General features: G+C 45.7%; 1 protein-coding gene across 5 annotated transcripts in view; it reads right to left on the reverse strand.

Moving 5' to 3' along the window:
* Window positions 1–19,528, reverse strand: part of PPP2R2B (protein phosphatase 2 regulatory subunit Bbeta) — a 439,770-nt gene that overhangs the window by 37,921 nt on the left and 382,321 nt on the right. For all 5 annotated transcript variants that reach the window (XM_057307203.1, XM_057307204.1, XM_057307205.1 and 2 more), the window contains 2 exons: window positions 15,208–15,385; window positions 1,234–1,398 (listed from right to left, as the gene is read on the reverse strand). In XM_057307203.1, the coding sequence (XP_057163186.1) occupies window positions 1,234–1,398; window positions 15,208–15,385 (343 nt within the window). The remainder of the gene's footprint in view (window positions 1–1,233; window positions 1,399–15,207; window positions 15,386–19,528) is intronic.

Raw genomic sequence — 19,528 nt, forward strand, 5'->3', positions numbered from 1 at the left:
CAAAGGTGATGGGGGGACAAAAAGAGCTCTCGTCCTGCCTAAACATATTGGCAGCTGCATGTTACTTACTTGACACTCGACATGGATGATCACTGCCTCCAGGCAGTTTTACTCTGGGAGCAGTTTCTTTTCTAGAAAGTTCCAGGCCCATCCCATCTACCCCAGCACTCGCTGTCAGTGCCAGCAGGCTTCACCCGCTCACAGAGGTCTTAGAGCCTTTGGCTTCTAAGCACTCAGTCCCCACTAGTTTGGAGCCACTTCTCTCCCACTATGCCTTCAAAACCAGCACGACTCTGGCCTGTGAATCTGCCTGTCCTTTGGTTAACCCATCCCCTTTCTCTGGAGCTTTTCCTTGCTTCCCACTCAGACCACTGGGACTTCCAGAGTTCTGGTTCCCAGAGCCACACCCTCTCCAGGAAGGCACTGACCCCCTCCTGCAGGTGCTATTCTTTTTTTTTTTTAATTGATATATAATCAAAATATGACACTGTATTAGCTTCAGGTATACAGCATAATGATTTGATATATGCAGACATTGCAAAATAATCAGCAATAAGCCTAGTTAACATTCATCACCACAGAGAGTTACAAATTCTTTTTTTGGTGAAGAGAACTGTTAAAGATGTACTCTCTCAGCAACTTTAAAATACGCAGTAGAATATGATTAACCTTGTCACCATCCCCGACCACCGTCCGTGACTGCCTGCATACTCTTGGCCTCTCACACGGTCCAGCAGGCCCTGTGAGCTCCACCACCAAGATCTGTCCACAAGCTACCAGCCCCCTTGTCCACCCGCACACCAGCACCCCTGTCCGGGCCACACTCATCCCGACCCCCGCCAGCATATCACAGTGATCCCCAAACTGGTCCCCCTTCCGGTAACTCCTCAGGCTCATTCTCCCCAGAGCAGCCAGAGCGATTTTAAACCATAATTCGGGTCAGGATGCAAGGTGATGTGACAGGGGTCACGTCTCATTCACCTCTGGATTCCACAGCCTTACGCGACCGCTCGTGGAACTGAACGCGAGGGTTCACGTGTGCCAACACACCCGATGTGGCGCGGACTCCGGAGTCAGGCCAATGCCCAGGCTTGGCTGCCAGGGGGTGTCAGGTGGGGAGGGGGATCCAAGTCCTCTCGGTTCTCCCCTCCTCCTCCCGCAGGTCAGGGGCCTGGGGCCCGCGCACCCCGCCCTCCCCGTGCACCCCATCCACGTGCGCGGCTCGCTACTCACATTTGCTGTGCCTGTCACACAAGGCCGACGCCCTCATGTCACACAGCCGGATCGTCCCTTTGCTGCTGCTGTACACGAAGCTGTTGCAGTGGTGCGGGTGGAACTCGGCCGCCGTGATCACCTCCGTGAGCTCCTCCATGTTGGCCGGCTTAATGTCCACGATATCTGGCACAGGCGGGTCAAGGACGGCACCGGGACGAGCGGGCAGGGCCTCGGGGGCAAGGAGCCACGCGCACTGGTGCTCGTGGAACCTGCGACCATTTCCCGCACACAGGGAGTCCTCTGGGTAACGCCGCCAGCACATGGCGGGGGCTTACTGGTCTTGGCAGAGGGGGACCGGGGAGGCCTGGGGAGGCCTGGGGAGGCCCGGGGCTCAGAGGCATCATTAGCACTCAGGTTTCCTGACCCCTTAGGAGTATTTCGTCCTCCACAACACGGAGAACATGTCCCATCGACCATCAACGTTATCTGCTCACGCTATCACGCTAAAATGTGCTGAGCAGCAACGACTTTCATTTCTCCTTTGACAACAGTGTGAAGAAGCTAGCCCCATTCCAACTAAATAATTCAGTTTACCTGAACCTTTCCCCAGACTCCTGGGCTGATAAATGATATCCACGGTAGCCTGCGAACCCTGTTCCATGAAACCCCTGAGATCTTCTTTAATAACACGCGGTGAGAATAATAGCGGCTGCTACTGCCATTTAGTGAGCACTGACGATAGGCCCATTGCCGTGCAAAGCAGATCGTGTACTTTAGTTCAGTTAATCCTCAGAACAGCTCTATAACCTGTCCTTTCCTTATCCCCATTTGTCAGGGGTGGAGGGGGGGCCTGCCCGTGTCCCACAGCTGGAGGGGCGGCCCCAGGATTTCCTCCCAGGTGTAAAACCTGTGCTCTCGAGTAATTATGCAAAATTTCCTCACTGAAGATACATAGGACCTCAAGCTTCCATAAGCTGTGATTTGCCTTTAGAGCTTGGCTGGGAGTTTAAGCACCTGGAGAAAAGCCCCCCAGTATACGGCGGGACGGTTTCAGCCTCCCATGGAATATACCTTTGTTTTATCATCTGTTTTTCCACAATATTTTCCTTTCTGATCAAGAATGATTATAACTCCATTTTTCAAGACCACATCCTTGTATATTGAAATGAAACATCGGCCCTTTGAATTATGGAGGTGACTCAATGGGCACAAGGACCTTCAGGAGGACGTCTGGCACGTGGGAGGGAATAGGTCTGTGCCGCCCCGGAGCTCAGGCGACCTGCGTGCAGGTTGGGGGGCACTTGGCTGAGCTGCTGAGGACCTGCAACTTCCTGCAAAGGAACTGGCCTCGTGACATAGATGCTGTCACATGGGAAAGCTGACCAAAGCGATTCCCACTTTTCCTAGACTTCATCACTTTTGAGCCACCTTCGTGACTGCGCCCCATGTGTACCTCACCAGCTGGTATCTGCTTACCATGTGTCCTTCCGATCGGCTTCTATCGACTCCCTTTGTTCCCTTAGCCTTGTCTCAGCTGTAACCCAACATTCATAAAATCATGGGTTGAAGGAGCTGGTTACATTTTAAATAATGTAGATGAACTAAATGCCTATCAATTAAAATAAAAAACGTTTACGTCTGTGCTGGGAGCTTGTCCATCCCGTGTTGGGAAACAGGGCATTGATTCGACAAGGAGTAACGCCACACAGACTCTGCCATTAGGCTGGGAAGGAAGAAAACCTTTTATGCTTCCCATAAAGTTAGTAGCACAGTCCCCTCCCTAGAGCATACATGAGGTACAAGGAAATGCGCTTGCATTTTTAGTCACACAGCCCCGACAGTCATCCGTTCCTGCACGTCACCTGCTCCCGCAGGAGATCTGTCGCAATAAAGACTCGGGAGGTGGTTGTGCCTCTTTCCCCTTCAGTGATCTCTTACAAGCCCTGTGGGGGCTTTCTACAATTAGTTTGAGACTCAACTAACACTACATTTTACTACAGTTTCCCCCACCAAACCCAGATGCAAATAGGACTTGGGTCTCCAGAGCATGCAGTTCCCCTGGACTCATAAAAGACTACCTCTCAAGTCAGCTGCTGCCTGAGTTATAAATACAACAGCAGTTAGCGCCACACACTGGGGACGAGGAGGCTGTGCCCCCCTGCAGGCCCCAAGCTGCATCTCGGACATTCTCTCCTGCCCCCCTGCCCCGGGCGGGTAGCCACGGCTAGGCTCGGGATGGGGCGAGCAGAGGTTAGTGTGTAGCTGCCGTCAGATCCCATCACCTCCGGAAAGAGCCTCCAGAGCCTACCGTGCCAGGGAGCTTGTTTCTCTTTTCCTAAAATAGGGCTAGAAAATCTGGTGTCAGCTTTCTCCACCTCTAGCAGCAGAGCTCTAAAAACAAGCTTCACTGGAAGGGATCTTGGCTGTGTGGGATGGGGAAGTGTCACATCTCCTGTTATTTCTTTCTTACCTAAAAATAAAGCCCTAAGTCAGAATGTGTGAAGACGAAGTGCTTAAAGATATCTGTGAGAGCAGGAAGGAACACCCCCTCGGTGTCCAGAACAGCACCCCGGGGGCTGTGCACACGGAGTCTGCTTCGGGCTGCTTCCTCTGGATCCAGGCTCCCTCCCTCCCACCCAAGCTGGACTTGTAAGCCTCCCCATCGTCCCTCATCCCCAAGCATCACCCTTTTGACTAGAATGTCTGACTCCTCAGGGTTCAGGGATGACTCTAACCCTATCTTTAATAACCGTGATGACAAGGACAACAAGAGGGCAATAGGCAGCAGTTAATGTTTACCGACCGCCACGCATTGTCTCATTTGACCTTCATCTCAGACTTGTGCGGTCAGTGCTATTAACAGGCCTGTTCTCCAGCGGAGGAAGACGCGGTAATCGAGGTAAAGTAACCAAGGTCACAGGACTGGCAGGGGGCAGAGCTGGGATTCGAACCTGGTCTGTCTGGCTTCAGAGCCTGGGTTCTTGACCACACACTACTCTCCCTCCCCTGAGGAAGGGCCCTTCCAGAGACAGCCATTCTGACCGGAGTGATTCTGGCTCTCTGGAAGCTCCTTCTGGCTAATCCCAGAGGGCAGCCTGTGTTCTTTTAATTCACTGACCACTTTCGTGGCCACATTTTTCAGAATCAGAATTTGGACACTGCATCTGTCTCGGGATTCCTGTGTCCTATGATGTGATAAGTATTTTTTTCTTTTTTGAACCATAAACTGGGACAGAAACATATGGGATTTCTTGAACTATTCACTGATGGAGGATTTGCTGAGTTCTAAAAACATGAGGGAGGAGACTAGTTACCAAAAATTCAGTGGCTGATGGGGATGATGGGACGGGGTATTTCCCATCTGCATCATCCAGAAACCCAGGCCTTTCCGCTTACTCTGCTCTAAAGGGAGATGCAAGCCTTCAGCGTACGTGGTTTTGCCCTTCATGCTGGGAGGGAAAGAGAAAAGAGATAAGCAGTGCGTGGCTTCCTGTATTATCTTGAAAACGGAATGATGCATTTTGACAGTCAATTTTCTCTTCCCTGTGCCTTAGAGCTCTCTATCCAAATTATTTCCCTGTTGTCCCAAAGAACTAAATGGCAAAAACAAAACATAGCCCTGGATTCACGGCTAATATACAAGGCAGACAGCCAACAGATTGCTATTAAATTAACCCTGGGGCTTGACAGATCTGTTCTTCCTGACCCCAACTGCTTATGGCATTCCTTATTAATGCTGAGCCCAGACAAATTACGTCTCCTAACAAAAGGGGTTAATCTGCTTCTCTGCTGGGACTCTGGAGGCAGCTCTGAGGACAGGAGGGGGCACAGCTAGTTTGGCAGCTGAGCTCCATGCTTGGAAGGCAGAAGGAGGGAAGGTGAGGGCATCGCTGTGCCAGGCAGGGCCTAAGGCATCATTTAAGATAATAATTGAAGACACTGGGAGGTCACCCCTTCAGGGTCTGGCTTCAAACAAATAAGAAGCCAGAGTCATAAATTACATCATCAGTGGGGTGAGGGAATGGAGAGGGTAATGGCAGGACGCTAAGGGGTAGCACGGGGGCCATTCAAAAGTCATTTCCTTCATCTCCAATTTAGAAAAAGCTTTCTACCAAAAAAAAAAAAAAAGTCTACTGCAACATGATAAAAGAAAGAGATTGACAATAAACTGTATATATGGAAATAGGGAAATGATTAAGTAAATTTTGATCTACCTCATTAAATCGATTTTTGCAATGTAATTCCAAGTCTGTTAAAAGCCATGAAACATCGTATCTGTGGCATGATCATAATGTCAATTAAAACTTATACTCTGAAAATGATGAGCTAAAAGGGAAGATACTAAATGTAATAGTTTTATCTGGGTGGGTCTATGAATTTTCACTTATCAGTTACTATTTCCACATTTTCTTTTAATCACGTAGTATTTCAGGACAGAAAAAGACAAGGTATTTTATATATATTATTGAGAGAAGTTAGATACAAAACATATACACAGTCTGACAAGAATCATGTAAAAAAATCACAGAGAGAGAGAGAGAGGGAACACAGAGTGGAAGGAAATGTGGTCAGTATCTTACAGGGATTAGATGGAAGGTCAGCATATAAGTTACCCTTTAGTAACTCTAGTTTACAAAGGGTAATTTACCCTTACCATTCGCTCAATCATTCATTCCTTCGTGTAAATCCACAAATGTTTACAAAGAACCTGCTAGTACTTTTCTGGGTACAGGGGATACAGCCATGACCAAAACAGACCAAAACTCCCCCTGATCTATGAAGCCTGTATCCTAGCAGGGGACATGGTCATGAAGCAAGGCAGATAAATATAATATATAATATACTAGAGAGTAATAACTGCTAAGCAGAAAAAGCAAGCAGGGAAGAGAGAGAGAAATGGTACGTGTGTGGGTGGACAGGGTGTGTGTATGTCCTAGACTGAACAGAAGAAGGCTTCCTGGATAAATAAAGAATTAAGATTTTTTCTCTTTTATTATTTATTTATTTTTCTCAGCCCTTATAGTTGAATTAGCTAGCATGATGTTAAAATTGTGATGTAAATCCCCTGTATATACAACCAAAACTAAGTGGTGAGATTATAGGTGATTCTAATAATCTCCACAATAAATACTTATTTTTAAACAATAAACATAAAAAAGTGGTTTTCTCGTGTTAGAACTATCTGAGAGAGGTGAGAGACCAGGAGCCTCATCACCATGGGTAAAGTTCAAGATGATACTGTGATAAATATCCTGATTATAACAAAACTGGGTCAGGAGATTGGAATTCAATTTTGATTCCAAGTCTGTTTTGCTCGCAGAACATGTGAAAGCCATTTTCTCTTTCTGGCTTTCAATTTTTTCACCTTTGAATGGGCATAATCTTATTTACTCCAATAACCTCTGAGAGTTTTGATTATGAAATAATTTCATGGAGAAAGTTATTAAATGGATTTATAGTAGACTGAATAATCCCATCTCTCAAAAAAAAACCCACCCCACTTATTTTTCCACAGATAGCTTTCTATGCATTTGTTTTGTGGGCTTTTGAAGCTGATGTCCTTGTATGCTTCTGTCTTTATCAGTGCTGATTTTGCTGATAATGACAAGATTTTTTGTTTTTGTTTTGTTTCATTTCCTTTGTAAGCCCTGCCTAAGCCAATCAAGGGCAGAAAAGCCAAAAAGGAGGCCTTTCTGCAGGCCAGGCTAGAGAGTGGAGTCTATGTTCACCCGGGAAAGACACCCATGTTCAAGAGCAGTTTAAGTTTTTCATGCTGCTGCAGTTAGAGTCAGCCAGTACTGAAGGTGGGTAACAGCCTTAACCACATTGGAGTTGGATTTCCTTTTAGGGAACATGAATTTTTTTTTTTTCCCTTTGCAAAGTTTGAATGTAATCTTTGGATATTAAGTACTGATTACAAAGTATCCAGATCTTGTTAGCTGAACGGATGTGTCACTTGATGATAAGACACTGGCAATCTCTGAAGAGGACTCTAAGGGATATTCCTCTTTTAAGAGCTTAAAAAAAGCCAATGTGCAAACATTGATGGAGGGTTTGCCAGTTGCTGGGCTCAATAGGAGAGACTGACGAAGAGACACACAGTGCCGTATTAGTCACTGCTTAGAAGTACGTACTGAGCTACAAAGGACACTGCGCTGAGATGACCCTACTGATTTTGGGGGGGGGGGGCTTGAAAATCCCATAACCACAGACTCTCTACTATTCACATGACATGGAGCTTGATTCCACCATCAGAAAACACCCAGTATTTCCTCCAAACGTCAGCTCAGATGTTACTTTCTTTATGATGCATTCTAGCCTGTTCTTCATGACTCTCCCTATCTTGTGCACCCACCCACCTTGAATACATCTCACACCTGATCCATATTATTAGTACTAACTGAGTCATTTGAGACGGGGAGATAGAGTATGTTTCACTGGAGTATGGAGTAAGAGCGACGGAGATTTTAATCCCCAAGTCTGTAACCAGTTATATAATCTTGAAACTTGAACAAACTTGTTAGCTCATCTACCAAAAGAGGCAGAAAACTGCCACAGACAATGTGTAGAACATACCTGGTACTTAATACAAGCTCCAAACACTGTTAGTCTCATCTTCCCTAGTATGGTGACATGTCTGTCTCCCTCTGTCCACATACTCGCCTCGCTGGTTTTGTGATATGTCACCTGGTTAGGCTGAATCCTTAGTGTTCCCTCTGTAGGATGTTTCTGGTTATGGTGGGCTAACATGGGCTCAGGAAGATTGGAGGACAGAAGAGAGGAAGCAGCTGTTGTGTATCTCTCTCACACACACACACACGCACCCCTTCTCCCACTTATTCAAACACAAATCCAAGTGCTATGGTAAGGGAATCGACTGTAGGAAATTCTGCAGATGTGATTAAAGGCCCCAATAGGATCACTTTAAGTTCATCAAAGGAACATTATCCCAGGCGGGATAATGAATTAATCGGTTGGAAGATATTTAAAGGAAAGCTTAGGCCTTCCCTGAGGAAGAGACTTCCAAAGACTGCTGGGCCCACACTTGTTCTCTCTTCCTGACTGCCATGTGTGGACAAGCTTCAAATCACGCTCATGCTCTTCCAGCCTACGTGAGATTTTCCATTCCTGACTGATTGCCTTACAGATCCCAGAATTGCTTGGCCAGCCACACAACTGCAAGGTTAATTCATTATAATAAGTCAGTCTCTCTCCCTATCCCTCCTCTCCTTTCTCCCTCTCTGCAGACAGACAGACAGACACACAGGCACACACACACACACACGCTGATCCCCCAAGAGTTTTGCTTCTCTGGTTGAACTCTGGCTGATTCATCTACCCTTCAGATTATAAGAGCCATAATATCAGGGATGGAGTTTTATTCATCTTGGTATTTCCAGTACACATAGTAAGTGTTCAATAAATGTCTATGGATTTTACTTAAATTCACTGTGACTTAGCAGCCTTCTCTAGGCATAGTTTTTTAAAATGCAGAAAATCCATAGTAGGTCAATAATAGGTCAAGATGCTAGGCCTGGATACTGTAAATCATTTCGCTTGTGGTTTTCTTAGCAAAGAATGGGAGCCAGGCAACAAGATTAGAAGAACAGGGGGCTGGGGAAGTGTTACAGATCATAATAGCCACGATTTATTAAGCCTCCTCTCTGTGCCAGGCGCTTGACTAAGAAATTGACATGATGATCTCATTTAATACCCACAACAACCTTACAAGATTCATGTGTTATTATCTCCATTAAATGATGAGGAAATGGAGGGTCAGGGAGATGTTAGGCAACTTGTCAAGGTCACACAGATTTTAGGAGATAAAACCGGATTCAAGTCCAGTAACTGTGACTCCTGAGTCTAACTACTAAGCTAACTACTACTAACTACGAAGCATTCCTAACATACTAAGCTATACTGCTCTAAGGACTCTCAGAAAGCCCAAGAACTCTGCCTAGCTGCTTTCTTGCCCTCTCCTCTGACACCATGAGGTCCAAGGGGCTTTCCCCGTGCAGAGGGAAATCCCTCATCTCATAAAGCCCAGGCATGGCAGACGCAGAGGGGCAGCAGTCACACAAGCAAAGTACCAGGCCTTCGAAAACCCACCAAGGCTGCGTGTAATACAGGAAGGAGGAGCCTGCCCCGGCACACGTGGACCAGTGTGCCGGCGGTGTCACTGGAATGCTCTCATTTTACACTAAATGCCAGTCTCACAGTCATATGTACATTTATGGATGGAAGCCAGAGCAGCGACAAGGGAGATGAACTTGTATCAGGCCCCACAGTTTCCTTCAAAGCCTGCCAGGCAGGATCCCACCATATTAAAAGGAAGACCGCTGTCCATGGTACTATAGGGAGACAGACGCCAAGAGTTGAGGTTATACCATCCCCTGTGCAGGGAATCAAGTCCAAAAGGGCCTCAGCTCAGTTGACAGATGAAGCTGATATACAGGGCTGCTAAGACCAAGGTCAGTAATGAAGCACCCTGTGAGTCCAGATGTCTTCCCTCACAGAGATGCTCTGTCTCATGTCCAGAGACCAGACTTCCGTAAGATGTGGCTTCTGCTGACCTTTTTAGCCTTCCTTACACCATGCTCCACCACATTCTCTGGGCTCCAGTCACAATGGCCTTTTTAGAGTTCCCCCAACACTGTCATCCTCCCTTCTGCCACATGCCCTTTGTACATGCTGGACCTATCTCTCCCCACCTCTTTGCCAAGTGAGCTCATACTCTTGCTCTTTCAGATCTCAACTCAATAATCAATTCCTCTGCAAAGTCTTCTTTTATTGTCTCATCTGAATCAGATTTCAAAAAGGAAGCACTCACACAACTGTATTTCCTTTCCTCACAGGGCTTTCTTCTGTTTGTAATTATATGCTCATTAGTGGGATTATTTGATGAATGTCATTCTGAAAGCAAAAAATTTCTTTTCACTTTAATATCTCCATGGCTTTAGTGCAGTGCTTGGCACAAACTAGGTACTCAGAATACAGTTGTTGAGGGCTGTATCTTTACTTTTACTTGACAGGAGCCTATCAGTAGGTCCCATATTGGACTAGGTAAAGGCCCAGGTGAACTCATTCTTAGTTTGAGAAGAGCGTTCAAAGGATCCTAAGTATACCACAGAAAACTAATTTGAAAAGTTAGGGCTGCTTCTGGCCCTAGAAAATCACTAATCTAGCAATGAGTTATTATTGTCCTAAAGTAGTTAACCCATTAAGGCCAAAGTTTGACCACTTCAAGACAGAACCTGTTACATAAGACAAGGACAGACTGGCTATGGAGGGAAGGGAGAGGATTCAAGCTGTCACAAGGCCAGGAATGCTTCAATCTGATCTGGTGTTGAACACAAGGCCCTGGACCCCAGAGACCCTGCAAATATGTGGTAACTAGGATATAAGGAGCAACATCTTGAAAAGAGCATCAATTGCAAAACCAAAGGAGGAGTCTAGAATGGAGATGACCCAGATAATGAAATCAGCAGAATAGAATCCGCCATACTAACATTCAACTTTTTAGTTTTCTTTTCTTTTTTTTTTTTTTTTAGATTTTACTTATTTATTTGACAGAGATAGAGACAGCCGGCGGGAGAGGGAACACAAGCAGGGGAAGTGGGAGAGGAAGAAGCAGGCTCATAGCGGAGGAGCCTGATGTGGGGCTCGATCCCATAACGCCGGGATCACGCCCTGAGCCGAAGGCAGGCGCTTAACCGCTGTGCCACCCAGGCGCCCCCTTTTTTTCCATGATAATCACTCTTGTTTTGTAAACTGTTTATCACTCATTTAGCAGGAGACTGGCCTAAGCATATATGTTTATGTGTGTGTATATCTACACACATATATGGATATATTTTATATGCAGTTGACCCTTGAACAATGTGGGGACTAGAGAAAATAAAACATTATTAAGAATATCATAAGGAAGAGAAAAATACATTTATAGTACTGTATTGCATTCATAAAAAAAAAAATCTGTAAGTGGACCCATGTAGTTCAAACCCATGCTGTCCAAAGGTCAATTCTATATATAAAATTTACCCACATATACATATTAAAAATAGAAATCTTTTAAATATAAATGTATAAAATATAATCTTTAAAAAAATTCTCACAATCCTCTTTGATAGAGCTCCTCTCTAAAGATCATGAGACAGAGGATAAATTAAGAGCCATGTTAAAGCTTACATGGTTACCAAGCTCAGCAAGTGGTGGAGCTGAGTGTGAACTTCAGGACTTTCAGAGCTTCTAGAACGCCACAGCCTGTGTTCACAACCATAATGCCAGTGTCATACCAAATGCCAGGCAGTGGAAGTCATGACTTATTTTTTAGCCAGACTGCAAGACCACTTATCTTACTATTTACTTACTTATCTTACTATTTACTTTTCTTTATATATACTTACTTTGTAATTTAAGTGGATTTTTCAGTATCTATGAGATCGTCAGACTGCTATGATAGCTGTATTTTCTAGTAGTCATGATCATAAATACTAATTTTGAAAATGAGAAAGTCCACATAGTGCTTAGAAGCACCTTGACTACCTCCCCAGTGGTACTCCTACCATGCTCCGGCAACCCCCGTTATTCTATTCTGAACCATGTTTTCCAGCCTTCCTTGTGGATAAGAGGCATTACAGAAATGGCGCTCAACAACGTATGATTTAGTAAGAGCTGCCTCCTGGTTGGTGTTTTTCTGAGGGTGTTTTCAAAGCTGGCCGCTTCCTACCCCAGAGGTGGCTACACTTCAGTGACAGGAGGCAAAAGGGTCCCAGTTTGTACCGTCAGCTTAGCGCTTAAGGCGGTTTGGTTGAAAAGAGCTATATAGATATCAGCGATCATCATTCTCATGATGACAATGATTATTTTACATATGGCTGCTTTAAGGGTGAATGGCACAGTCTCATTTGTATGCCAGCATCTGGCAGGCTGTCACACATCTGCAGAATATAACCTAAATTGTGCTATTAATATTTCCCCGTTGCATTCTCCCCAAGACAGCTGTCTCCCAAAACACCTAAAGAAACCCCCCTTGCTCTTGAAGGCCTAGAGGCAAATCTAGAAAACATGTCACCTAGACTGGGGACAGCAGGCGCTCAGAGTGACAGCAGCCGAGTCTGAGCAGATTCCTGGCTCTTGGAAAAGATGTAAAAGGAGAAAGGGAACCACAACCCACATTCATTCTATTAGCAGCCATACTTCCAGGCAAAATCTGTAGGCAGGCTCTCTGAGGCTCAGATAGTAGGTAGAGTCTGCTCTGTGATCAACAACAGGGGCCAGTCATGGTCCTGAGGGTCAGGTCTCAGTGCCTCCGTCACTGCCACTGCTTGCTTAAAGCTGCCTTCCTTAGAACATCTTGGCAAACCAAGAAACTGACTCTTACGCAGAGAGAACAAAGTAACGGTTACTGGAGGGGAGATGGGTGGGAGGACGGGTGAAACAGGTGATGGGGAGTAAGGACAGCACTTGTGAGGAGCACTGAGCAATGTACGAAATTGCTGAATCACCCATATTATACACCTGAAACTAATATTACACCGCATGTTAACTAACTGGAATTTAAATAAAAACTCAAAAAAGCACCTTAGGCAACTACCAAGCACTCTTCTGTGGTGGAGACTAGCTAGCTGTGTACCAAGACCAATTTTTTTTTTTACATGCATAGCTATACTACATTTCCCAGCTTCCTTTGCAGTTAGAGGTAGCCATGTGACTGACTTCTAACCAATGGAATTCATGCTATTTTAGGGCCTGGCCCCAAAGAGCCTCCCGAATGCGGCTCTCTGCAATCTTTCCTTTTGCTGTCCTGACTGCAGGTAAGGCTGGGCCAGTGGGGAGCTGCAAGATGGAAGGACTTATTTCTCTGATTCACAGTTTGGAGGAGGTTGCTTGCTGGTAGGGATCATCATAATGGACTTTATAAAAGAAAGCATCTTTTATGTGTTTGAGCCACTAAGCGGTCTATTTTTAACAAAACATCCAGAGCTTTACTATAACCAACGTACTCTTAAAGTGCAATTTCCAGGTTAAATTTCATGATCACTGGAGCACCTGGGAGGCTTAGTCAGTTAAGCATCCAACTCTTGGTTTCCGCTCAGGTCATGATCTTGGGGTTGTGAGATTGAGTCCCGAGTCAGGCTCCCCACTCAGCAGGGAGTCCGCCTGTTCCTCTCCTTCTGCCCCTCCCCCAGCTTGTTCTCTCTCTCTCTCTCTCAAATATATAAATCTTAAAAAAAGAATTTCATGATCAACTGTCTACTGGATAATTCCACTTCAGTGACTTATCGCACTTCAAACTTGACCTGCCCAACCAAAATGGTATTCTCTGTGTCTCAGAATGTTCTAGGTACTCAGATACAGGAATAGATCATACAAAGATCCCTTCTCTCACAGAAATTACACTCAAATATGGGGAAACCCAAAATTGACACACACACAAATTTCAAATAGTGATATGTGCTGTGAAGATAAGAGGGATAGAGGGCTATGGGGCGCTACTTGGCAGTTAATGGAAAAAGGACTTCTGAGGAGGTGACATTAGATTGAAGCTGAATGATGACATGTAGTTAGCCACATGAACTCCGGGGACAGACTTCAGAAAGAAGGAACAGCAAATACGAAGAGACAGAAGAACAAAGTTTATCCAGGAACAGAGAAGAGGTGAATTGGCTGAAGAAGAATGAATTTGGGGAGAGTGATATGACAGGATAGCAAAGAGGGAGGCAGGGCCCAGATAACGTAGACTCTTATAGTTTAAGGTAAAGAACGTGGATTTTATTCTAAATTCATTGGGAAGCTACCAGATGTCTGAAGCAGCGGAAGGATAAAATTTGAATCAAATACTGAAAGGCCCACTCTGTTATGGGAACATGAACTATGTAGAAGATTAAGAAAAAAGGAAGACTAAACAGGAGATTATTGCAGTCACACGGATGAGGGGATAGTGGCCTATGCTCGTGTAGGGTGGTAGGAGTGGAGGGCGAGAGCAAGGAGTTGATTCGAGATATATTTCAGAGTAAGCACTATCGGGGGCTCACAGATTGGTTCAGGGGTAGGGAGGCCGGTGAGTGAGAGAAAAAAAAAATCCATACTGACTCCTAGGTCAGGTTCTCAGCTGCCTGGGCAGAGAAAGCATTACCTGAGAAGGGAAATTCAGGCAAGGAGTCAGATTGTGGTGGGATGGACCACAGGAGAGGTAGTGAATAAACGACCCATCTCTATTGTGAAACAGAGGGTCATTATAATGGGATTAGAATGTTGGCTCAGACACCGATTCAACAATTTTCTTGATGTCGTTCGATTTTAGCTAAATAGGGGATGGTATTATTTACATTAGGGGGTTGTTTATCAAATATACCTTTGGTGTATGGAGACTAGAAGCAAGCATGATGGGGACATGAGGATTGCTAACAAAGTTTGGTTTCTTGATCTGGATGCTGTTTACACAGGTGTGCTCTGTGGAAATTCATCAAGCTATAAAATTATGATACGTGCACTTCTCAAAATGAGATTCAATGCATGAAGTTCCTATTGTAGTGCGTGGAATTTAATAAATGGCAGCCAGTATTATTTTCACCACGCTGATACAAACCATCTCATGTGTACCTGTGGTCTACGCTGCCCACACAGGCCATTTACAAATCCTTTCACAAGAGGAAGGAACCCTAACTGAATTCTGGGGTCTTATTTCATAGTTGATAAAGTTGCAACGGACTTGAATTCATGACACACAAATGCCTCTGTGCAAACGAACTGACTCTGAGTTCCAACCCAGAGGCAGTCCTGGACCACTATGTCAGTAATTCAGTACTTCTCTAAGTTTGTTAGGATGAAGGATGGATGCCAACATAATTTAAAAGGGAACAGTCCTCCACAAGCGCTAGGAGTGTTGTGTAGTGACGGCTGCTTTCTTTTCTACTTCCCCCCAAGCCTGTTCATACCTGAAAACTTATGATTCAAGCCAACTGGTTATTGGCCCCCAGGAAAGGATACTAAAACTTTGATTGGTTATTTCAAAGTTCCAGAGGTTAATCCTCAGGTCATCAGCTGACATGTAGGTCTCATAGTCGCTGTTGACTGATATAGAGTTGATGTGATATGTGTGTGCGTTGGCAAATACTCTTCGCGGGGTGGCCTCCACCATCAGGTCCATGGGTCTCAGGACAGGCACCTGGGATGGAAGAGAAACAAATCACTTCAGAACCAAAGCTCTTCACCAGGAAAAAAGTGTGCATGGCTATGTCCTTCATCATCACACACAAAATCATAACCACAGTTAAAAAGCTTGAAGTTAGAGAAGCAGACTGATAAATCCCATACTTCTGTCTCCTCTGTTCCTTTTAGTTGTATTTTACTTTTTCTACTCCTTCTAGTTTTACTTCTTTCTCAAAAGAGGTCACCATCATTTAGCCCTCATGGGCAATTTCATCCTTTAAAGGTTCGGAGTTTTGTTTCCTGGCCTCTCTACGTGGCCTCATCCTGGGGGAACTGAACTTAGAATCTACTGTGTCAGTAGCTTCCAGAGCTGTTGTTCCAAGCTGCCTGCTTGTTTGTTTTAAACAAGAAGTATAGTTTAAAAAGGAAGTTGTGGGCAAATTCTAGAAATATCTAGTTCAACTTTGATCTACGTTTATACTGTGGCTTAGGAGGTCTAGACCCCATCCTGGCTTTTTCTTCATTTTTTAAGGGCATTTTGAGAAAATATATAACCATCCAAGATTCTAAGAGCCCAGATTCAGCCGTTAGTATATAGGGCACTCATTGACATCCTGCTTTACCTGGGAAAATCTTGGTCTATACCTGTTGTCTTCGTGTACCAACCACATAATACCCACTGTCACGTCAAAACTGTCCTAGTTTAGACAATGAAGTATATGGTCATCTTACTGATAGATAAAGTGTACTCAGTGATTATTTGTTGAATGAGTGAATAAGAATATTTGAGCAAATGTTTTCTTCCCCATGGGTGAAAGAATCAGGCAGTTAAATAGATTCCCACACACGAAGTTCCTGCTGGCAAATATGTACAAAGACCCATCACTCTTTTGACTCCCTCTTTGAATTCAAGGGCACTTCTGACTCTACCTGGGTGAACTGGCTCCTGAGAAAGTGAGAGAACACCAATGCCTGACGGCGGACAGACTAAAAACAAAACAAACACAAAACGCAGATGTGGTCCTTTACTAGAAACAAGAAAATAAAAGGACCAAAAGCTATTTCCCTTTCAAGGAAGTCATCTCTTGCAACTGAGCTGACTTGCTGACTGATTTGCTTCCGGGTGGTCGATTAAGACTTCAACTTCTGGATTTGTTTCAACCCAGGGGGTAAGGGCAAGAGGGCAGAAACAAAGGTTACACTTTGTGAAGTGTACTCACCTCAACAGTATAACCTCTTACAAAACAGAATTCTCCCAGTTCAGTGTTGAAGGAGCTTAGCTCCCTCAAACTTTTGAGAGAGTTTTTAACTATATAGCTATGGGCCTAGATAGGCAATGTGGATGTGGGAAGAACCAGGGATCCTCTGAACACCAGGAAAGGCGGGGGAGGGAAAGTCTTTGTGAAGCCTCCACCCCAATTATGGACAATGGTTTTAGAGCATAAGCTCAGGGATGGCAAGAACTGCAAGGCCTGGGTTCTCATCACAGATTCATGACATACCTAAAGGCTGTGTGCCCCTGGGTGATAAACCTTCCCCTCGGGGCTCTCGGGATCCTATCTGAAAAACCAATAATACCCACTGTGCCCTAGTGGGGCACAGGAAGGTTTCTGTGGAGATAATATGCCTTCGGGTTCACCTTCCTTCTCACCCATTCAGCAACATTTATTGGGCTCTATACCAGGTCCTGGGGTAGTGGTAAAGCGTTTGAATATAAGGTCTGGGGGGATCCAACTGGTGAGCAAAACCAGACACTTCCTGCCTTCATCCCGCTGGTCTAGATGGGGGCAGGAGATACGAAGTCCTGTCATAATAAAACACAGTAAGCGCCCCAAAGGGGAGGATATCATGCAAGGGGGGATTTGACATGGTCAGGGAGGCCCAGAGAGCTGTTGCTGAGGAAGTATGGGGTGGATAACTGCGAAGGATGAGAAGAGGTTTACTAGTCTGGGAGGGGAGAGAAGAATGTTCCAGTTGGAGAAAATAGCATGTGCAAAGGTCCTACGTTGGGGGTAGTGCAAGAATGAAGGGCTGATAGGTCATGTGGGTGAGACAGAAGGAGGGATGGGAACCATGGTAAGAGGTGAAGTAACAGGGTAGGTCACAGGCAAGAACCCCCCCCCCCAAAAGATTTTTGCTATTATCCTTAGAGAAATGGGCAGAAATAAAAAGATTTTCATTGACTGTGGTATGATCAAAGCTTTGATGACATCATTTCTGACGTACCGCGGAGTACAAGTCAGAGGACAAATGGAGTAAAAATTTGGAAAGGAAAGTGATACAGTATCAAACACCAATGAAGGGTGCATCTGAGTCAAGACTCTGTAATGGATAAAAAAAAAAAGTGTCTCTGCTCTTGGGAACTCTCCCCGCAAATGTTTATTGGGCATTTGCTCCTCTGTGTCCATCATTCTTTGTATATCGTCTCTGGGAATTCTTTCAACAGCTCTGTGAAATAGGGGCTGGTGTGAGTTCTATTACAAAGAGAAAGCTCAGGTTCCGAGAGGCGAAGTCACTGGCCCAGGGTTGCCCAGCTAGAGGAGGCTCTGAGGCTCTGTAAGAATTGAACACGAGAGCCTAGCTGACTGCAAAGCTGGTGCTCCCTCTCGTCTCCCACCACACTCGTATATCATGCATGGCAGGAAGTGATAAATGCTCCTATGTGACATGAATAAACTGCCATGCTATTTATGGAGCCGGCACTATTACTGATAATAATAACTGTAGTGGTAGTCAACGAGTTTTGTAGTGAAGCTGCCTCTAGAAACCTCTATTAGGTGTTGTAGGTGTTCCTGGTATTTGTATCGGGGGGACTATTCTGTGTGCTTTCAAAAACACATGCCACGCTTTTATAGTCTGTCATAAAGGAGCTCCCCACCTGGAGCTTTTGAGGGCTACCTGTGCTTCCTCTGCCCACCCCCCCCACCCCTGCCCGGAGGTAGCAGAGCTCAAAGCCGGCTCCCCGGGGCCACAGAAGAAATGGAATCTGCAAGGACTTCCCGTGGCTCCTCCTACACTCCTCCCTGAGCCTCCTTCATTACTGCGCATTGTCCGCAGAGGCTTCCCGTGGCTGTGGTGACAGGGAAGGAGCATGACAGCCAGGATCAAGAGGCATTACAAAGTGGGAACTGCCAGCCCAGAGCGTCAGCTTAACGTGACGGGCCTGCCTGCTAATTCAGGCTGACATATTCCATGATGTACCACTTAATGGGGAAGGCTCCATGGAGGTGTCTGGGGAGGGAGCCTCTCACGCTTCACCCAGATAAGGCAGAGGGATAAGTGTCATTCGTGCTATTCCAGCACCATTCCCATGCCCGGGTCAAGGCCTGTCCACTGCCGAATGGTGCCCCTCCCAGGAAGGGAGAGGTCTGGCTCGAGCTGGACAGCATGACTGATGAAGAAGCCCCACCGGGACCGTGTTTGCCCACGGCTCTGGCTACCTACTGCCTTCTGGGACAGGCGGGGAGAAGAGAAGGACACCATGCTCTGAGCTGGGCCCACCGGCACCCATTAGGGCTTTCTCTGTACGACGTTCATGGAGGCTTCCGTGCCCTGGGCCAGCCACCGTGGTGGAGCCCCCCTGCCCCGAGTCCAGGGCCCTGCTTCATCCAGCCCTCTGCCTTCTCTGGGCAAAGGCCTGGGGAAGAGTCTTCTGTTTGCCCATTTCATAGGGCAGGTTCAGGGAGGTGAAGTGTCCCATCCAATGTCCCACAGAGAGTAAGCTGAGGGGTTGAACCGAGGCAGTTTGGTTTCTGAGTGAGCACACTATGCAGACGAAACTATTAGAGGGAAATCTGAAATTCCCATTTTTGCAGGTCAAAAATCACCAAATCTCTGTAACTGCATACGGTTCTGCCTCATACTTTGGAAGGACTCTGTGCTATGGAGATGTGACACTGACCCATGGAACAATGAATCTCAGAAGGGCGCTTAGAGCCATTTTCAAGGACCGTCCTGTGTGTGTGCACGCATGTGTGTGCACGCGTGTGTGTGCGTGTGTGTGAGGGGGATGGGAAGCTGATGAGAGGCTGAGCCTATCTAGGTTTTACCTTCTTCGTCACTCTCGGCAGTATGTTGGGATTCTCAATCGGATCTTGCTTAAATAAATATTTCTGTGAGTGAGGAAAGTTTGAAAACAACTGGCGAGGCAGTACACGCA

This window comes from Ursus arctos, unplaced genomic scaffold, assembly GCF_023065955.2.
Source record: "Ursus arctos isolate Adak ecotype North America unplaced genomic scaffold, UrsArc2.0 scaffold_5, whole genome shotgun sequence".
NCBI lineage: Eukaryota > Metazoa > Chordata > Mammalia > Carnivora > Ursidae > Ursus > Ursus arctos.